At 39.0% G+C, this 20,318-nt stretch overlaps 1 protein-coding gene across 2 annotated transcripts; it reads left to right on the top strand.

Annotated features, from left to right (window-relative positions):
• Nucleotides 1–1,776: 1,776 nt before the first annotated feature.
• Nucleotides 1,777–18,763, top strand: porb (P450 (cytochrome) oxidoreductase b). Of its 2 annotated transcripts, XM_070905303.1 has the most exons (16): nt 1,777–1,790; nt 4,911–5,098; nt 10,529–10,577; nt 11,553–11,681; nt 12,164–12,316; nt 13,511–13,635; nt 14,017–14,106; nt 14,472–14,570; nt 14,880–14,996; nt 15,133–15,251; nt 15,842–16,023; nt 16,234–16,383; nt 16,496–16,763; nt 17,005–17,150; nt 17,619–17,704; nt 18,173–18,763. In XM_070905303.1, the coding sequence occupies exons 2-16, from the start codon at nt 4,920–4,922 to the stop codon at nt 18,315–18,317; spliced, it is 2,037 nt and encodes a 678-aa protein (XP_070761404.1). In that variant the 5' UTR covers nt 1,777–1,790; nt 4,911–4,919; the 3' UTR covers nt 18,318–18,763. The 2 variants fall into 2 exon arrangements, with proteins under 2 accessions (XP_070761404.1, XP_070761405.1); XM_070905304.1 differs by lacking the exons at nt 1,777–1,790; nt 4,911–5,098 and adding an exon at nt 7,943–8,037.
• The last annotated feature ends 1,555 nt before the right edge of the window (nt 18,764–20,318 follow it).

The following is a 20,318-nucleotide window of genomic DNA, read 5'->3' as shown; positions in this document are numbered from 1 at the left end:
TGGGTGTGTAAACTCAGAGTTTCCTTGAAGGGATTAAAAAAAAACACATCCCATTTTATCTCATTAAATTACATTAGACAATTATTTTCTCCCTGTGTTTAGCTAACAATGCAAAATGCAGCGTTAATAGGAGGAATATTACTTACTAGATTCACTCATGTATTGTATTTAAGTACAATTGTAAAGTACTTGTACTTTACTTGAGTATTTCCATTTTCTGTTAATTTACCCTCCACTACACTTCAGGGGGAAATATTGCATTTCTTACTCCACAACATTTATCTGAAAGCTGCTATAACGACCAGCTATAACAACATTAATATCAGAAATAATAATCAAATATTATACAATAAAACATGGGCAGGCAGTGTTTAACAAGTATTTCGATTATTAATTTAAGTAAAAGTTGCAATACCATGCTATACAAGTACCTGCATTCAAATATTTACTTGAAAGTACAAAAGTATTAGCAACATAATATATTTAAACTGTGAAAAGTAAAAGTACTCATTATGCAGAATGGCCCCTGTCAGTGTTATGTCACTGTATATTATTGCATCGTTATTAATGATGTTTTAATATGTTAACAGTATTTTAATGTATAATTCTAAGGTGGAGCTCTTAGCTTTATGTACTACTGGGCACCTTCATCTATGTAATAATGCTTCATATTTTATAAACTGATAATATTAATTCAATCTCAATATGAAAAGTAACTATACATAAATGGAGCGGAGTAAAAAGTTCAACATTTACATTTACTTAAATATGGTGGACTGGATGCATAAAATAAGCAGAGTACACAAAGAGGTATATAAATACATACAATAGTGCCTAGTGATATTATGTACACGGTTAGTGAAAGTCCAGTACATACTGTGCTTCATTTGAATTGCATAGATGAGTATTGAGAATAACTACAGTGAATCTATACACACACACACACACACACACACACAGGTTACACACAATTAAGATGAAAATACTTGAGTAAAGTTCAGAGTACAAAGTACAGTACTGTACCAAGTTACTTTCCACCACTGCTGACAAGGGTCACCCTGCTCCCAAATGAGTACTTTTACTTTTGATACTTGGAAAGTACATTTTGGTGTTAATAGTTTCAAACTACTTACTCTAACTTCCTCAGTAAGTTAAGTAATAGAGTGTTTTTATAAAGTGGCACTGTTACTTTTACTTAAGTAAAGAGTGAAATAAATATCAAATAAATACCACCACCTGAATACCACCACTGCACAGAAAAGCTGCGTGTGCAGGCAGAAAGCCCCGCAGGTCGTTGGGCAATCTAACATGTGTCCTTGGTATTGTGAACATAAACACCCTTTAAGTTGAAGAGGACATGTTCGATGAGTCTGCCTTTCCTTTGGTCAGGGATACAGTGTTCTGCTGGTTGCATTACATAACCATGACCCTTAGCCTGCTGCACCTCCACAGTACAGTTATTTATTGTAGCGGGTTACTTATGCACTGTGATGTTATGTAACGCCTTTGTAGACCGGTCCAAATTGAGACACGCGTACGCTGAAATAAAAAAATAATAATAGTCATTGAAATTAAACTGTCAATTTAAGCAGAAGTGTCTCTTTTAAAGAAAACACACAGCTGCAGCTTCTCAAAAAGTGAAAACATGCCAATATTAGATTTCTTTGGCGTTGCAAGTTCAAGCGTCCCCCCCCCCGCTGCCAGTACCGAGTTGGTTTGATCCTTCATGGCGTAAAGTTTCCTTCCGTGTTGAGCACAGTGTGAGTCTGACACAAAGAGGGGAGGCGAAGGTAAGTACAAGACCAAACTCACCTCTTAAATAGTTTTACATCGACCTGTAGTATGTGGCAGTTACATGTCAGCGATAATAGATTCGCACCGAGGCTGGAAACTTAAATACAGAGGACATTTAAGCTGTTTCAGTCAAACATTAGCTTAAGAGAAGTGCTGACTCCAGTGTTACGCAAACTGAGGCTAACTTATATATCTTTGGAGCAGGTCGTTTCTTGGCATGTGCAGTTTGTACGTTGATAAGATCTGGACATACCAGGTTTTAGACCGCACTGTTTTATCTCAGAATTAAGCTGCATTTCTGACAGTATCATGTTTGCAGCCAGTGTTGTCACGGTGCAGGGAATAGTCAGGGCCTGACGTCCATTCCCATCTTGGTCATTTTGCTCGTTTTATCTGACCGCCAGCGTTATTCTCTAAATAGGAAACATCTCATCAGCTATGACTTAACTCCCTTAAAACATATGAAACTGGTGTCTACGTTACACGTGGAACTTCGGAAACCGGTTGCACTAACTCGACTGTTGCACAAGTATTTGCTTTAAGCAGAGAAGGGTGAATTGTCAGGATGAACTGCAGTAACCTCGACCATATCTTGATCATTGTTCATTTAAACACCCGGTGGCAACAGCTATTAAAGCTTCTTTCATTTGGCTTTATTGGCAATTAACCAAAGTCTCCCGTGATTTTGCATGCATCATATGTGAGCTAGGAGATGGCATTCATTTGAACCCACAGTATACACTGTGTCTGTCAAGTGTGTGGCTTTATTTATTTAAAAAACAGCTGACTTAATTGAACAACTTAATTTCCTTGGCCACACTGGTAAAACATTAAGCATTAATTAAAATTTGAGGTAAACTTGCTTAATCAGGTAAGCCCTTCACCTCATCAAGAATAGTCACTTATTTAATGGATATTTTTTTCACTTATGTTTAATGTCATGTCTTTGCAAGGGCTTACAACAAGGAAAGATAGAGTTACTAATTCAATGTGTGCTGCTGTCTACTTAGGTTTGTCTGTTATTGTTAGTACAGCCAGCGCTATACATGTATGACACAGTATGAACTTGAGACAGGAGGTGCTTGTGTTTTCAGCCTGGGCTGCTAATTGACCCTGCTGGGAGGTCATTAAGCCAAGTGATCGGCATGGATACTATATCCCAACAGACAGGAGACACTGATACTGTAAAAGTGTTTGTGGCCATTACCTTTTTAGCTTGTGGATGATCAGATTTGACATCAGTTGGCAGGGTATTCGGTACATCTAGCTGAAACTAAAATTATAATATTGTTTATTCTACCGTCATTGATATATATAGTGTGGACAAAATATACCTCCAAGTATAATGCAATAAAATTCAACTGCATCACAAATGGTTAATGCAGAGACTACATAACTGTTACTTGTTTGATAGCAGCTGGGGACCCTTGGTGCGTGTCATAACCCTCTCTCTCCCTCCTTGTTTCGTGTCTGCCTTTATACTGTCCATATAAAATGCGTTGTAGCACCTAATAGCGCCCCTAAATCTCCATTAAATGTATCTCCCCTTAAACTGGCCCGGCAGATATATTGGCTGATTTTGCAGATATATCTTATCTGTGTACATGTCGGCTAATAAAAAACAGAGAAAGAAATGACAGAGGTTTGTGTGAGGTCCTTTTAGAAACACTGTTGCTATTACATAGTTTGTCAACCAGAGAGCACCACAAGTTTATTTAACAACTTTTGAAATGTTCCTCTCAGTACATATCTTGGTAATAATTCTTTAATAAATATGTTGAAGCGGTCCTTATCAAAATGTTTTATGTTACGCGAGTTCATGCTTAAAAAAATATGAATATCAGCCGACGTATTGTTATCAGACTTTTTAAACTCTTAGATATCTCTCAGTATCGGCCGTTAAAATACAGTATTGGTCAGGCTTTATAGATGTGGCAAAGGGCACAATAGGATTCTATTATAACACTAGCAAGTACAATTTTTCACAGTTAAATATATTAACAACGCTGCTGTCATGTTAAAAGCTCAAAACTTAATTGGAATTTAGTGTCTGACTTGGTTTGAAATGCTTGCTGTCTAGTGACTGAAAATCATCTATTCTGTGACCGTGACTTCTGTACTGATAGGGGCTGGCACACAGGTACCTCTGTACATACCAGTTGAAGTGGTTTCCTTCATATGTCAGTGAGTCAGCAGCCTAGTAGTGAGCAAGCCAGTGCTTTGTTGCGTGAGTGTGTACATAGCTGTGTCAATCAAGCTGTTCTTTAGTTGTGGACTAGCCAGTTGAGTGGATCAGAGAGAACCTTATTTCATTGTTTTCACTCCTTGAACCAAACTGAAACTTGAGAGTTTAGAACATGAAGTCCTATCGTGCTCTGTATGAAAAGAGTTGTTTCATCGAATCATGACAAATTCCTCATGTATTGAAAACAGTGGGTTACAGTATGTAGAGCCAAATGTCCAATAATTCCTGCACAAATGCAATCATTGTATGGTATGGCATATAGAATGCTGCTCACATATGTTAGCTATCATATTGTTCTGAGCAGCAGTTTAACCAGTTTTATGCCAGAGTCCCCAGTTTTGTGCAGCTGGGATTTTATACCTGATGCTGTAGAACTGAAACAACTACAACTCGCTGTCCCTGTAAATTATGTTAAACACATTAATCACAAGTTTTTCAAAACAGACAAAAGTTGGTATAAGAACGACAATTAAGGAATTAAGGGCACATATACTGCAAACTGTAGCATATATACATACATATATATATGTTATCTTATAAATAAATCTGATGGGTAGTTTTTTGATTAATCTGTAGAATAGTAAAAACTAACAAATGTCCATCCCCAGAGTCAAAACTTATGTCTTCAAGCTTATTTAGTCTAATCAACAATCCAAAATACCCAAAGGGATTAATTATACAATCATATGAGCTAGAAGTTCCTATGTATTTGGTCTTTTTGATTCATAAGTGGAAAAAAATGGCTCAATTATCAAATTTGATGAATTTTCTGTCAAACAATCAAGTGATCATATAGCACTATATAGTGTTTTCTTTTATTGTTTGCATGCTAGACTGGTCTAATAGCCGTGTTCGTTCTGTCCCCATGTAGAGTATCAACATGACAGACATGGATGCTGAGACCGCCTCCCACACCGAGCCCATGGTGGACGAAGAGGAGCCTCTTTTCAGCAACCTGGACATCTTCCTCTTCTCCCTGATTGTCGGCCTTGTCATTTATTGGTTCATGTCCCGCAAGAAGCCTGAGCCCATCCCCGAATTCAAGAAGCTCGACACTCCGTGAGTATCCATCGTGGTATACCTGAGAATAAAAATTTTAAAAAAGAGTGGAGTATTAGCTGTTTCCAAATCAGATCTGACTACACGTCCAGGAGAAAAAAGTCAAGGCTGCTGCAAAGTAAAGAAACAAGTTGAAACCTTTTAAGCTGCCAAATGAAAGGAGAAGAGCAGTGTGTATTTTTTAGAGGTCATATTTTACTTTTAGTCGATTAAAAAAATCTATCGAATGTCGCGTTTAGATTATTATTCTGATTCCTGTTCTGTTTATTGATTTTGAGTTTGATCAAAACCTGGCTCTGATTCTTTAGACTTTAGACTTGGACTTTATTTATCCCACAGCGGGGAAATTTACAAGTCACAGCAGCAAAGACAGAAAGGTGCAGAAACACACAGCAGACAAGCACTGTCAGTAAAGTATTTTTTAAAAAACAAAAACAATATACAGATATAAAAAAATATGGGGAACAAAATAAATATATGGAATATAAATGTTGGAATATTATTTGAACAAAATATATTGAAAGCAAAAGCTACCTATTTACTTTTAGCAGATTTTGGCTGCCATTAACAGTAACTTGTCAAATGGACGAGATGTTGTGAGGAAAAAAGGTAAAATAAAGAAAAGTAAATATCGCCTCATCTTGTTTCATCAAAAGTTGGCTGTTTTACACTTATTTTTGCTACAGTTGCATGCACTAGTATTAAGTCTGAGCATTATGACTTCGACTTGGGACATCAAAAATGTGGCATTCTGTTAGAACGGCTAAATAATAATATAAAATGACATCCTCAATTTCATTAAATTATTTTCATGCTGTCCATATTGTAAACACTTCACATATGTGTTGACACTCAGTGTGTGTGTGTGTGTGTGTGTGTGTGTGTGTGTGTGTGTGTGTGTGTGTGCGCGTGCGCGCGCGCGCTCTTGTTCCCTTACTTTGGAAATTGGTGTTTTTAAGTCAACAAAGGACAAAGATTGTTCATTTTAAAATGAAATCTGTAGTCATATTCTTTTCCTTCTTTAAGATCGAATAACTAGTTGTTCTCACACATACTTTAGTTTATGTAAAAACTATGAAATATTATAGGCTGATCCGGAAATGCAAAAGACAAGGTGTTCTTCAGCTGGAAGGAATATTTTTGTTGATCACTGGAGGGTAGTATCTCAGTGTAGTACGTGAACTACGTGTTCATGTTTTGTCATTGGAAATTGCTGATAGTTCGGCATAGAGCAGAATGGTGAGTATATGTGTGTATCTTCAGTGATCTGCCTGTTTCTTATTACATATAAGCATATAGAAAGAAACAAATAGACATCAAGTTGTCACTATATGGGCTTTGAGGCAAGTGTGTGAGAGTGCACGGCCTAAAGCTTGTAAATGTTCCACTAGCAGCGACCTTTGTTTTCTCGCTCTTTTCTCTCCTCTCTCTCAGAAACTTATCTGATCTCCCTCTCTCTCTGCCTGCCTCTGTCAGTGCCTCTCTTCCCTTCCTTCATCACTTATCAGTGGAGTGATGGAGGCTCGGCTTGATTTAAATGGGCTCTCCTTCCATTGGCCACATTTTTAGTCCCTCCCCGACCACAACACAATTTCTTTGGTCACCAAAGTAAAGCCTCGGGCCAGCAGCAGCAGCAGCAGCAGCAGCAGCAGCTGTGTGGCTGAGGTCTTGCGTGGTTGTGTGAATGGAGACAGTGTTGGAGGCTGAGTGGGGGAGATCCTGACCATTTGTGTGAAAACAGGAGGTTGGCTAGAAGGGGGAAAGACCCCTGTAGAGCATATTTTGCTTTGCGAAGAGTGTGTATCTGTGGAGGGCGGGAATACAGGAAAGGGAACATAGAGCAACACAAGCGCACAAGCTGGTCTCCCCTCCCCTTAAAGGGAGCAGTGATTACCTAACTGTTATGGAGGGGGGCGTAGTCTTCCATGTCTTTCCTGTGCTTTTGTTTTTGGCCCTAAACCCATTTTGAAAGTTCCCTGGAGAGCAAACGAGGAAGGCGAGCCAAGCTCCTTTTGTGAGTCCTCTCCAAAGGTGGAAAGTTGAGGTAAAAGACAAGCAACCCTTTCTTTGCCCTGAGTTACTTTTTTTTTTTTTTCATTCTTCTTTCCCCACTCCCCTGTTTTTCTTTGCTGTGTGTGTGTGTGTGTGTGTGGGCTGAGCTGCTCTGCCATTGGAGTAGGGCCATGTCACAAATGGAATCCTTTTATGATAAATGAGGTTGCCATAGCAATGACATTCCCCTCTCTCCTCCAGTGAGATGGGGGCGGGGGATACTTCTTCAGGGGGAAAAAAAAAAAACTACCATTCACAGCTCTCCCCACTGAGGAGTTGCTCTGATAACCAGCCAAATTCTCAGAATGGATCTTGTAGACTTTTTCGTTCCCAACACCTTTCAGACCGGAGAGAGGAAAAGGGGCGGGGATGAGGAGGAAGGCATTTTCAGCCCCAGAGTGTTTCAGTGTGTGTTTGTGTGAGTCAAAAGTGTTGGTCTGCAGCTCGACTACATTTTATGGGAAAGTCAGTTTCCCACCATTGTGTCCTCAGCGGTTGCCAGACACTGACAGGGCTTGTAGGCTGTGTGTGTGTGTGTGTGTGTGTGTGCATGTGTGTGTGTTTGTATGTGTGTGTGTGGAGAACAGACGCTGCTGGTTTCAGAGAGCAGCACAGGAAGAGGCAGAGTTCAGATCGTGTTGGTGAAGGCAGGCAGCTCTTCCAAACCTGCGAGTGTCCGGCTGCCTTTCTGGACTGGTTTTCTTTTTTTTTTCTTTTTTTCCCCCATCCTGTGGTTGTGGAGTGTTGACATCCTGCTTTTGATTTTGAGCGTGGCGGTTCCCGGCGTGGCCTAGCCAGTAGTGCTAGTGGCAGTGGTGAGCTACAGGGCTGCATGCCATGGGCTGTGTCTTCTCCCTGCCAGAGGACAGGAGAGATGCTGCTGAGAGGTCAGTGAAGTGTTTGATTTACTGCTCCTTGTAAGGCACAATACAAGATTTTTTTTAATGATTCCTGCTTGAAATTGTCTTCAACATTTGCCACCGGCTATTGTTTGATCCTGCTGTTTAGTTTGATAGCACAGATCACACGTGTGAGTGTAAGTTTTCGTTTGACACCTTGTAAGTGTTGAGCTGATGGCAATTTTCCTAAGTAAGCTCTACACACAGTGTCATTTGCTTGTTTGTAGCACGGAGTGGCAAGAGAGGGGTTTCAAAAACAAAACCATGCCCTGTTCCCATTAGGTTATGTAACAGATGGTCGTAAAATCTGTTTGACTACAAACACAATTTAATTATTGGGTCTTCTGTTTTTCCCCCCTTTATACCTCAAGCTCCTCAGATGCTGTTCAGTCAGTTACCATGTTAGCCATCATTGTCTTGCACATTTCCAGCCTTCATTTTAATCGGTTAACAAACAGCATGAGTTTGATTTCCATTCATAAGTATAAGTCAAGTTGCAAAATGAAAAACACAACAGACTGAACTGACTCAGAGGGCTTGTTTGAAAAGGTTTAGTTCCTGGATGGATTAATGAATGGAAAAGTTAATTTTGACAGTGTATATACAGATGATGAGCTCTGAACTATAAATTGTTCAAACAACGGCTCACCGCTAGCATGCACGAGAAAGGGAAAGATGTTGAAGATTATGAGTCCATTTGCATGTTATTTGAGTCAAATTAGCAGTTTTAGCAGATTAATTAAAACCATTTTTAGTGAAACCAGCATCAAAAACACATGATTTGACTTAGTTTACTTTAATTTTGGTCAATTTCTCCAACAAGTAGTTCCTAGTGATGTGTTGTTAACTAGGATTTGTTCCCTTTTCAGTTTTTGTCCATTTTTTTGGGTGTATATTCTCTCTGTTAAGACTTTGTACTCTACTGAGACTAACCCAAGTATTTATCAAATGGGGAAATGACCAAGGAAGGGATTAAAATTTCTGACTGGGCAGTTAGTAATGAAATCACGCTCAACTCACCAATGTCTGTCCTCAAGAAATATCCTAAAATATTAGTTTGTATTTTACAGTTGCAATGATGAGGAAATTAATCAAAAGGCATAGGTTTTGAACTCCTGGCTGTTTTCTAATGATGCACAGAAACTCCTCCCTGTTGAGTGACAGTGGGGCGGGCGAGGCAGACGTTCTCAGCTGATAACAGTTCAGACAGATCCTGCTAAAGCTGTCAGGAATGCTTCAGCTTGGGGGCAAAGGCTTGTTTCAAATTTCCATTAGGAATTTACACTTCGCTTCAGAGTGCAGTCGGCATTAACCACGGGGGCCCATTTTTATAGCATGTTGGGCATCAATCCCACACGCCTGCACTCTACACCGCTGTTCTGTAGGTTCTAAATGGTTTGACTAAATGTGTGTTAGAGACTAAATGAAATCAGATGCTCTTCATATAGCCCAGGTCAAATTAATATATCGTCTCTATGTCTGATAGCTTTGATGGCTATCCTACAGCCTTGTGCTTTTGTATGTGGAACATCTGTAAATATATTCATCTGGCATACTGTTTCTGCTTGTCGTTATGTGTAGCCCCTTTTTATTTCTTTTTCAGTGCAGACAGAATTGCAGATGTCCACTCAGGCCTTTGATGCTGAATGAAATGGCGTTGTCTTTTATTTGGCTCTATAATAGATTTCGCTAACACGTGTTGTTTTGATCTGTTACCGTCCATTATTTACTTCCTGGATGAATCTGAATTACCATGAGGTGCAGCCCATCGCCTAATACATGCTGGTGCTTAGTATGTGCTTGAACATACGGTTAGTATGACTAATGCTTGTGTGGTTGCTGAGTCACTGCTCTGCTACTCCCTGTTGTTGAATAAACAAGTTCCCCACATTTCCCAAGAGTTGCTTGCAACACATTTTATTTAGAAACTGATTGTTTAAAAATCTGTTCACGTCATGCTTTGTTGTGGGACTGAGCAAATCTATAACTATTCAGATATTGTTATTTATTACAATATGGCAAATGAATGAATGACTCTCATTAAATAATCAAAACTGATGCTTTCATGTGTAAAACAAAAACTTCAATAACTCATTTTCTTAGGCCTATATTTCCACTTATGATTGGGTTAGATCTTGAAGTCACACTCTTCATTAAGTCATGAATTCAGCTCAAATTTATACCAAAGATTTAATTCAGCCTTTAAATGATGGAGAGCACTTCCACCTCTCCAGCGTGAAAGTCATCTGACTGCACTGTCAAAGAGTAGGATGGCAAACAAGCTTCAAATGAACTATTTTCTGGGGAAGAAAATATATAAATTTTTTCCATTTTAATTGATGTACACAATATTTTCTACACGTGATGTTTGATGAACAAGGAATTTTTAAATCACAGTATCATAGTAAAGGACAGGTTGTGTCTATTTAGGCTCAAATGACTTAATAACAAGTCAAATCTGTTTTGTTTTTTTTCCCAGAGCACCCACCACAAGAGAGACAAGTTTCATTGAGAAAATGAAGAAAATGGTGAGTGATGAAACTTTTAACAATGCTTTTTTTTGTATTTTTTCACGTCCCCTCCCACCTTCTGTATCAACTGACCACATAGACACATTCTCCAAGAGCAGTTATTGTAGCTGTTGTTCCAAAACGTTACTCAAAGAAGACTGAGAGCCATTTGGACTTGCAGATACACAATGTTAGACTGTGTGGTGTTGTTGTTTTCCCCACTAAATACCTGTTTGATGTGCAAGTCGAAGCGCTTCAGTTGGAAAGTGGATTTGTAGTTGATTTATGGGCTGTCAGGAAAAAACATTCAGTAAATGCTAAAATGTAGTTTTCCTCCTCTTTTTCTCTGCGGAAGAAACATATGTTGACTTTAATGGCCTCCCTGCTAATGTGACTATATGCTGTTCTAGATTTAGAAACACTGTTTTGACTTTGATGGTCCTCTGTTTTCAAGCCAGCCTTGAGAAAAGGCTTTTGGTTTTGAATCATGTGGTTTTGCAGCAAATAGTTCAGATACCACGATGGTGGCAGAAAAGAACTTTGGCCTCCAGTGCTATTTAATTTTGTCTCTGTTTTTCTTTGTTGTGAATTATCGTGGGCAAGGATCAAGTATTTCATGATTCTCACAAATACAATGTACAAATGGAGCTGTTTGTGTAAAGATGAGCTGTATGTTGGGTTGGTTTTTTGTCTTAATGTGTGTTTGGTTTGAAGTGAAGTACTACATTTACATTTACATTTACATTATGCAGTTTGGGTTGTGCTTATATCATCTCCCTGTCGCATGCAGAAGCACTCTAGTTAGCAATGCAGAAAATACATTCTGAATATATTTTAAGTTAATTACAAAAGATCTGCTGCATCTGTTTTACTTGCACATAGTCTGTGTTTCATAAACCAGGCTGTACACATGAGAGACGGGCCAGCTGTGGCTATAGCTGTGGCTTTTACATGCACCATGTAAATGTTTTTTTTCTGTCAATTTGTAACCAGGGCAAGAACATCATTGTGTTTTACGGCTCCCAGACGGGCACAGGAGAGGAATTTGCCAACAGATTGTCCAAAGACGCTCAGCGCTATGGCATGAAAGGAATGGCTGCTGATCCAGAGGAGTATGACATGGTAATTTGCATCCGTGGAACAACATACAAACCACAGGATTAAAATTAACAGAGGCCTGTCTCATAAGACATTACTTAGTATAGCTTCCAGTGAATAATTTGGGAGAGTGTCATGGAAAACACCTCAGTGATGATCATCTGATCCTTCTGCTTGTCCAGATGTGAGACGTTAGTCATTTTGATGGTGATATAATACATTTCCCATGGCAGATTCTAAATTCTAAGTGTATAATAACTGCCAGGGTAATATGATATCTGTGCCACATACAACATGTAGGCAAGTCCATAAAGACTAAGGGACAGCACATGCTCATATCAACATGTGTTTGCTATGTCAATACAAAGTGCACAATATTATGACCTTTTATGAACGTACGTGTTGCAACTGTACCAACCAGTGTAGGCAGAGATAATGACAAACCTCCTTAAATTGATTAGGTCTTCAGTGCTCACTGTCTCTGATTCTGATGTCCCATTTTCCAGGGGGAACTGTCCCGTCTGTCTGATATTAAAAACTCCCTCGCCATATTTTGCATGGCCACCTATGGCGAAGGAGACCCAACAGATAATGCCCAGGACTTCTATGACTGGCTGCAGGAAAATGATGATGAAGACCTCTCCGGACTGAACTACACTGTGAGTCTTTGTGCTCAAGTTTTGTATACATAAAGTCTTTGAAATACTTTTCATTATCCATTAATCGTTTGGTTCATGCATCAAAAAACGGTGAAGAATGCCCATCACAATATCCTAGAGCCCAATGTGACGTCATCGAATGTTTTGTCCGACCAACAGCCTCAAAGCCCAAAATATTACATTTACTTTTAATTTAAGGCCAATAAAAGCAATTAATTCTCACAACTGAGAACCTGGAGCTATCAAACATTTGGCATTTTTACTTAAAAAGGACAATCTGGTAATAGTTTATCAAAATAGTATATAATATTAATGTTCTATCGATCGACTAATCGGTTAATGGTCGTTGCAGCTCTGGTTTCATGTTAAAGTTAAAATCATGTGAGCTCAACTGATCTGATATATTTAATATATTGTATATATGACTCAACTTATTTTTGTCAGTGAGCACATTTATTGCATAGCTTCTGTTTTGCTCTCTACGTACACCCCTGAAAGGTCATTCAGTTTTTAAAGAATGTAAATTATTTCCCTGTGATATATTTTAGGTAATGTTGCATAGCTAGCTTGGACTGCTGGGATTACTCGCATGCATATAAATTCAAATTTTGTTCACTGTTGCTGCTTCACGCTATGTCAGTTTGCATGTCCGTCTTGCTGTCATACAGCGCACAGGCTTCGTTAGCGTGAGCTGCGTCATGCTTTGTGTACATCATGAAAGAAAGGGCTTTGTGTGCGTTGCCATGTCTGCTCTGTCTGTGCGTGTGTGTCATTGTGTCATTGTTGGGATGCAGCGCCTCTGGCCTCATTTGAGTGAAGGATTTGACAGTGGGAAATCTAGTTAAATTCTTGGGCACGGTCACGTCCTTCCTCTCGTATTGTATCTGTTGTCTCTCTGGTCCGTATTAGAGCGACTGCATACATTACAGTCATCGAGAGACATTTCAGGGTCTCTTGTAAGACATTATTCAGTTTGGCATATTTGTTTTTTGTGTTTTAGTAGAATAAACAACAATAACAGCTTGATAATGTGTTCACCCTTAAACTGAAAAGTAGTATCTGCTTTGGTTTCTTGCTTAACAACAGACAAAAAGACAATTTTTAGGTTAATTGTTAGCAACAAAGTTTAATAACTGAAAACAACTTGTTTGGTTCAGGAATAAGCTAAGGTGATGGTTTCTCTTCTGTCTCCAGGTATTTGCTTTGGGCAACAAGACATATGAACACTACAATGCAATGGGAAAATACGTTGATAAAAGGCTGGAAGAACTTGGGGCCAAGCGCATCTTTGATCTTGGTTTAGGAGACGATGATGGCAAGTAAGTGACCTTTAACCTTTGACTTAACATTTCTCCAAGGATAGAGGTGTTCAGTGCAGCACAAATAACATGGCGTACAACATGTACATATAAGTACATGATTTTTTTTACCCCAAAATCATAACAACCATCAGTAAATTTGCTGCATCAAACACATATTATGGGGTGTATGGGGTGTTGGGACCACTAGTGGATTTAGTCTTATGTTCAAAAGACAGTCCATCATTTTGTGTTTTTGTTTTGTCTTTGAACATAACAGATATCTTTTTATATTTGTAAAATGCACATAGTTGCCATTGTAAATAAGAAGTCTCTAATTTATTGAACGAGGGTGAATTCAAACATCTTGAATCAGCTGACTGATCTGGTTTTGTCTTTCAGTCTGGAAGAAGACTTTGTTTCATGGAGAGAGCAGTTCTGGCCGGCCGTCTGCGAGCACTTTGGAGTGGAAGCCCTAGGAGATGAATCAAGGTTCATTATTGCTTTTTCAATAACCATATTTTTTTTATCCCCATCAGTCTTAAATGTTTATGTTTCAGTAAGATAAGGCGGCCATGTTTTCAGACTTATCATACATGTCGGCACGTCACATGGGCCAGGTTTAAAATGATACTCCACCCAAAGTCTTTTTGTTTTTCTTTGTTTCAAACATCCTTATCTTAACCAAGACTTGTGATATAACATGTCTGATTTATGGTCTGAATGTGAAATGAACAAAGGTCAAAGTCATTTTAAGGTATTATTTGATCTAACTAGGATTAAATTGATTAAATTGATTTCACTATGTCTATATGAAGTGTCTGAAGAGGCTAACTAAAGTTATTTTCCCCTCACAGCATCCGTCAGTACGAGCTGAAGGAGCACACTGATCTCAACATGAACAAAGTGTACACAGGAGAGATTGGCCGCCTCAAGAGTTTTGAGGTCCAAAAACCGTAAGTACTGTAGCAGAGATGCTGTTCACTGCCAGAACCCTTTAATCATTAAAGTGCTGTCTGCCCAGTCATTGCTCACATTTCACCTACATTTATAACCAACTGCAAGTTTACCAAAGGTCACTTTCTAAAAATTAAGCTTTCTGCCCCCTAGTGGACATGGGAAACACATCTCCTTTATAATCAAACCTTAATAAGTCATTTATTTATTGAGTAATAGATCTTTGTAATTTTTTATTCAGTCTCTTTTGCGACTATGCTCAGCCTTTTTGTAATTTTCACATTTAAGTGTTGCTCTTTTATTTATAGGCCCTTTGATTCGAAAAACCCTTTCCTGGCCCCGGTCACTGTCAACCGCAGACTCAACAAAGCTGGTGATAGACATCTTATGCACCTGGAACTTGACATAACGGGCTCCAAGATCAGGTGAGACTGGTCGGACATATCTAGTTAATTGCTGAATCATATCCCTAATGCCACATGACTCGATGAAATCAGACTAGACTCTGGTTCGTATGTATTACAGGTCAAAGTCTCAATTTGTCACATTATGTGATTTCAGATATGAGTCAGGTGACCACGTTGCAGTTTTCCCCACAAATGACTCTTCGTTGGTGAACAAGCTGGGACAAATCCTTGGAGTGGACCTTGATGTGGTTATCTCTCTCAACAACCTTGACGGTATGGCAGTGAAAGCACGCAGCACCTTGACTTTACTGGCTCGTCCCTCAAACCCTCTCACGAAAAACCTCCCTTGATATCTAGATTTGCAGTATCAGCTTGGTTGAAATATGCACATGATTTTTTTTTTATATTACCGCAGTCACATGCTATTGCTGTAATACAAGCTGTAAACTTTTATAATGAGTTAAATTAGTTTTCTGTCGTTATTAAGGTCATCAGATGTACATTGTGATAATTAAGCCAGAAAATGCTTAATAATGGTGGATTTAGCACACAATTTGCTGAGGTTATCACTTTTTAACGTCCTGTATGGACATGAAACATGAAATTACCATGGTTATGTGTTAAACATTGTTAAAACAAAATAAATTATCTGACAGTCAAGGTGACAGGAAGAGGAGTTCTTATCAAGGTTGGCAATGGTGAGAAAGCCGCTTTTAGGCTAATTAGAGCAGTAGGTTGGCCTGTAGTGTTGGTATTATACTTATATTTTGCCCTTGAACTTTTTGATTATCAGTTAGCCATGACATAGATGTTCGGATAATTCTAGAAACCAAATAAAATGTCTGTTCTTTTTTCTTTTTCAGAGGAGTCCAACAAGAAGCATCCTTTCCCTTGCCCCACCACCTACCGCACGGCCCTCACTCACTACCTGGACATCACACATCCTCCCCGAACCAACGTCCTCTACGAGCTGGCACAGTACGCCTCCGACCCCAAAGACCAGGAGAATATGCGCAAGATGGCCTCTTCTTCGCCTGAGGGCAAGGTCAGTGACAGGTGCTAAAGATTGACTGGTGGAGGTGTTAGAATGACGCTTAACCCCAACTTGAAATTCGGCCATTATCTAGTTCATGTCATAGAAAACACAGCTGCAGTTACATCTCGCAAATGATTTAACCGGCCCTACAATGCATGCCGATGCATGTCCACCTCTTATACTTCATGTTGTTTTCTTCTTGTTGCTGCCTTTCTACAGGCACTCTACCAGAACTGGGTGTTAGATGCCAGCAGAAACATCCTCGCCATGCTGGAGGATATGCCGTCTTTGAGGCCTCCCATTGACCACCTGTGTGAGCTGCTGCCTCGTCTCCAGGCTCGCTATTATTCCATCGCCTCCTCCTCCAAGGTAATTCCCTGTTTAAATCACCCAAGACAGGTAGACTTATATCCTTTTCACTTCACTTTTGAGATGGGTATTAGCAGAAAATGGCTGTTGGTAACTCTCCTCTGTTCTGTAGGTTCACCCCAACAGCATCCACATCTGTGCCGTAGTGGTGGAGTACAACACCAAGACCGGACGCATCAACAAGGGAGTTGCCACCAACTGGCTGAAGAACAAACTGGTCTCTGACAACGGCCACAAGTCCACCGTTCCCATGTACATCCGCAAGTCTCAGTTCCGCCTCCCCTTCAAAGCCACCAACCCAGTGATCATGATCGGTCCTGGGACAGGAATCGCTCCCTTCATGGGCTTCATCCAAGAGAGGGGCTGGCTCAAACAGCAAGGTATTTATAGACGCCGTGTGTGTTGTTGTTGTTGTTAAGATAATCCTTTATTGATCCCTTAGCGGTGAAATTTGCATTGTTCCAGCAGCATACAGGATAGTGCAATAGAAACATAAGTAGAAAATCAAGATATAATAAATAAGAACAATAAAGACTAAAAGAAATTGAATGCTTACAAAGTTACATATAAATCATCATGTACAAAATAACCAATGTTTTGTTTTGTTTCCTTTTTATATAGGAAAGGAGGTTGGAGAGACGGTGTTGTTTTTCGGCTGCAGACATAAGAACCAGGATTATATCTACCAGGAGGAGCTGGGGGAAGCGGAAAAGAATGTAATTCTGACACAGCTTAATGTTGCCTTCTCCAGAGACCAGGAGCAAAAGGTACGGCTGTCTTACCTCACTGCCCTAATTTTTAAATTTACTTCGGCATCACCTGGTTAGTGATTCGTTCTAACAGAAACCGGAGTGTCTTCTTATTACAGCAAAGTCAGATGCAGATTTTAGGTTTCAGTGTCATTGTTTAGTTTATATTTTGTAGTGGTGGTAAATCTCACTTGCTGCCGTTGATGGCTGGTCATCAACACATGTGTTTTGTTACTGTTAATCATATATGGCAACAACAAAAAAAGATCCTCATGTTAATTAAATAATTGAACCCCGTTTTGGTAAAATAACAAACTCAGATTACGCAAAAATACTAAGCAAATAGTGAATTAAATAACACATGTACAGTATACTGTGTATTATTTGTCTGTCTGTGTGTGGTTAAACCCTTTTCACCTCGTGTGCCTTAAACACACAGTTTAAGACAATGAACAATGTTTTCTCTTTCCATTTTCAAAACTAAAGGTGTACGTGCAGCATCTCCTGAAGACAAATAAAGAGCACATCTGGAAGCTGATTCACACAGACAATGCTCATATATACGTCTGCGGGTAATTAACACATTTGACCAGCAAAAGAATGAATATAATGTCATGTATTCAAAAAGATTGAACCTTCACATCTATTTATATTGTGAAAGAATATTTCAGTTGTCGCTTATTGGTACAATATGCTTGAATTAATGTTGCTGATAATTTGTGCCACTACTTGAAATAATGTAAAATTTGACCATTTGATATAAAGGAATTAGGAATTTACACTGGAGGAAATAAAATGCTGAAATAACCTTATGGTTTTGGTGCTTTGGCACCTCCTAGTGGGATGGTGAGAATTGGTTTGCACTGCCATCATTTAGAAATAAAAAGAACTTCCACCTTGTTCAAGGTGAATTACATCTGGCTGATGATCAGTTTGTTGATTAAAGTCAATAGTAGATGGACAAACAAGAAACACACAAGATGAAAAAACACTAAAACAAAGACGTCCAGACATCTAAAGTCATCTCTTTCTTGATTCAGGGATGCAAGGAACATGGCTAAGGATGTGCAGACGGCCTTCCACGAGATGGCAGAAGAGCTGGGAGGCATGACGCGCACCCAGGCCACAGATTACATCAAGAAACTGATGACCAAGGGACGCTACTCACAAGATGTCTGGAGTTAAAGAACCTCAGACTCAGCCTCAGTCTCACTACTTGAAGTGGTGGTTTTAAATTTTGTATTTTAACTGTATGTCTTGTTTTATCAGGACTGAATATAGAAACATTAAACTCTTGTTCGTCACCCTGGTTCATGAGAGCTACAGGTAGCAGAGGATCATGAGGCAAACCCTACCTCAGCAGGTTTCGTCAATAAATCCATTCAGCAATTTCAATCTGTATTTCCTGCCTTTCCAGCCTTTGTCTGGTGGGGTCCTCATTTGAGCTGTGTTCTCAGACCAAACAACAGTTAGCCTGTCTGGTTTCTGTTAAGAGTCCCTGATATAAATTAATGGGTTTGTTCAATTGGGTGTTTGACTGCAACTCTGGGTGCTCGAGGAGTACATGTGAGAACCTACTGGCTTGAAATTCCGCAATCAATCATGAAAGCTTACTTTGCAAACGCAGAAAAGACTCATCTTTATTTCAGATTAGGTTTATTTTTTTAATGATTTAGTCAGTTTGACTTCAGCTTTATAAACTGATAACTTTTGAGTGGAAAGTCCACCTGTTTCGTGGGCTGGGTTCACTGCGCCCAGCATCTGGATGCACATAATATAATTCCGCTGTGAACGTGAGGATTTAAATTTAACATATATAAAGCTCATTCAGTTTGCCTTCTTGAGATATTTGTAACTTTCATCTAATTGATTAACAGATTGTAGACCTAACACCTCAGCAGATAATATTGAGTGTTGTGTGTCCCTGTTGCAGTACTTACACTTGGAGAAGCTTTAGATATGAAAGGGTTCTGGCTGTAGTTTCTCTGAAAGCTGATCTAGTGGTACTTTTGAAAGAACTTAAAACACATTTAACTGTTTTAGGAAACATAAATTCTGTGAGGAAAATGTTTGGTGTACAAACTGGCATCATGGGTACAATTTTGTTCACCTTTTGTATTTTGACATTCTGCCTATTATGCATAAGTTGCTGTTCATTTTAATCAGTAATGGTAACCTTTGGAGAGGCACAAACGGTGATGCAAAGGAAAGATAATTTATAGAAAAAACATGAGATTATGTGCATTTCATTTCCCATAAAAGCCTGTCGTTAAACATGATGAAAATGAATCTGTAGGTACCCTGTAATGTTTGTAAAATGTTAAAACATTTTAAATGTTGGCCTTGAAACTGGATCTGGCCTCTGAAATGACGGTTGTTTATTTTATATGCATCTTATCTGTGTTTTATTCTATTTTGTCCAATCACATATGCACCACTACATGGAGAAGGTGACCAGACATATCAAAACATTTTGTGTGTCTCCCAGTCAGTTCTTGTCCCAGTACTTCTGTGTGTATATGGGGAGTTTGAGGAGGCCGGTTGAAACCATTTCAAGTGCATCCTGTGCCTTTTTAACACTGCCTTATGTATGAAGTTGGCATTAAAACCTTGACGCTTCACTGTCTTTTTAATAGTTCAGTTTTCTTCAGTGCTAACATTTTGATAGAAAGTCACTATACAAGTCACTTTTTGTCATTCTACTTTATGTTGTAATTATTTGATTTTGTTAAGGCATGCATTTTTTAATGAATAAAATTGGAATAATTTGTTGGGTTGAAGACTTTTTTTTGCAAGTAAATAAGTTTAAAGTGTAAGAGGTTTATTTACATTCTGTGGCTTTTGTCAAATATTTTGATAGAACTTGGTAAAACATTGGAAGTAAAACAACACACAAACCTAGATCCAGATGTAGTAGTACTGTAAACAGCAGTTGTGAGTGCAAGACTGTCAGTATTACTCTAATACAATCTATGAACCCTAGCAAATTATTATCTCAACCATCTGTTTGTCGTCAGACATGAGATTGTAGCTCCATCATTCTAATATACATGAGGAAGTAATGATAGATTGAAATCACAAAGGGCTGCAGTGTGTTTATGTTTTAATTGAATCAGCAGCTGCGTCTCCTATCATGGCTTACAGTAACCTTACCAGCAGCCTGTTCCATGAGTTATCTGAACAAAA

The sequence above is a fragment of the Enoplosus armatus genome, chromosome 5 (assembly GCF_043641665.1).
Source record: "Enoplosus armatus isolate fEnoArm2 chromosome 5, fEnoArm2.hap1, whole genome shotgun sequence".
Classification (NCBI taxonomy): Eukaryota; Metazoa; Chordata; class Actinopteri; order Centrarchiformes; family Enoplosidae; genus Enoplosus; species Enoplosus armatus.
This window is presented reverse-complemented; position numbering and strand designations above follow the sequence as displayed.

Bases quoted from the DNA above. Each gene is read 5' to 3' on its own strand.
- porb (XM_070905303.1), top strand. From the start codon at position 4,920: ATGACAGACATGGATGCTGAGACCGCCTCCCACACCGAGCCCATGGTG. The intron at 15,252-15,841 runs GTATGGCAGTGA...TTTCTTTTTCAG, and splicing joins CTCTCTCAACAACCTTGACG to AGGAGTCCAACAAGAAGCAT. The intron at 16,384-16,495 runs GTAATTCCCTGT...TCTGTTCTGTAG, and splicing joins CCATCGCCTCCTCCTCCAAG to GTTCACCCCAACAGCATCCA.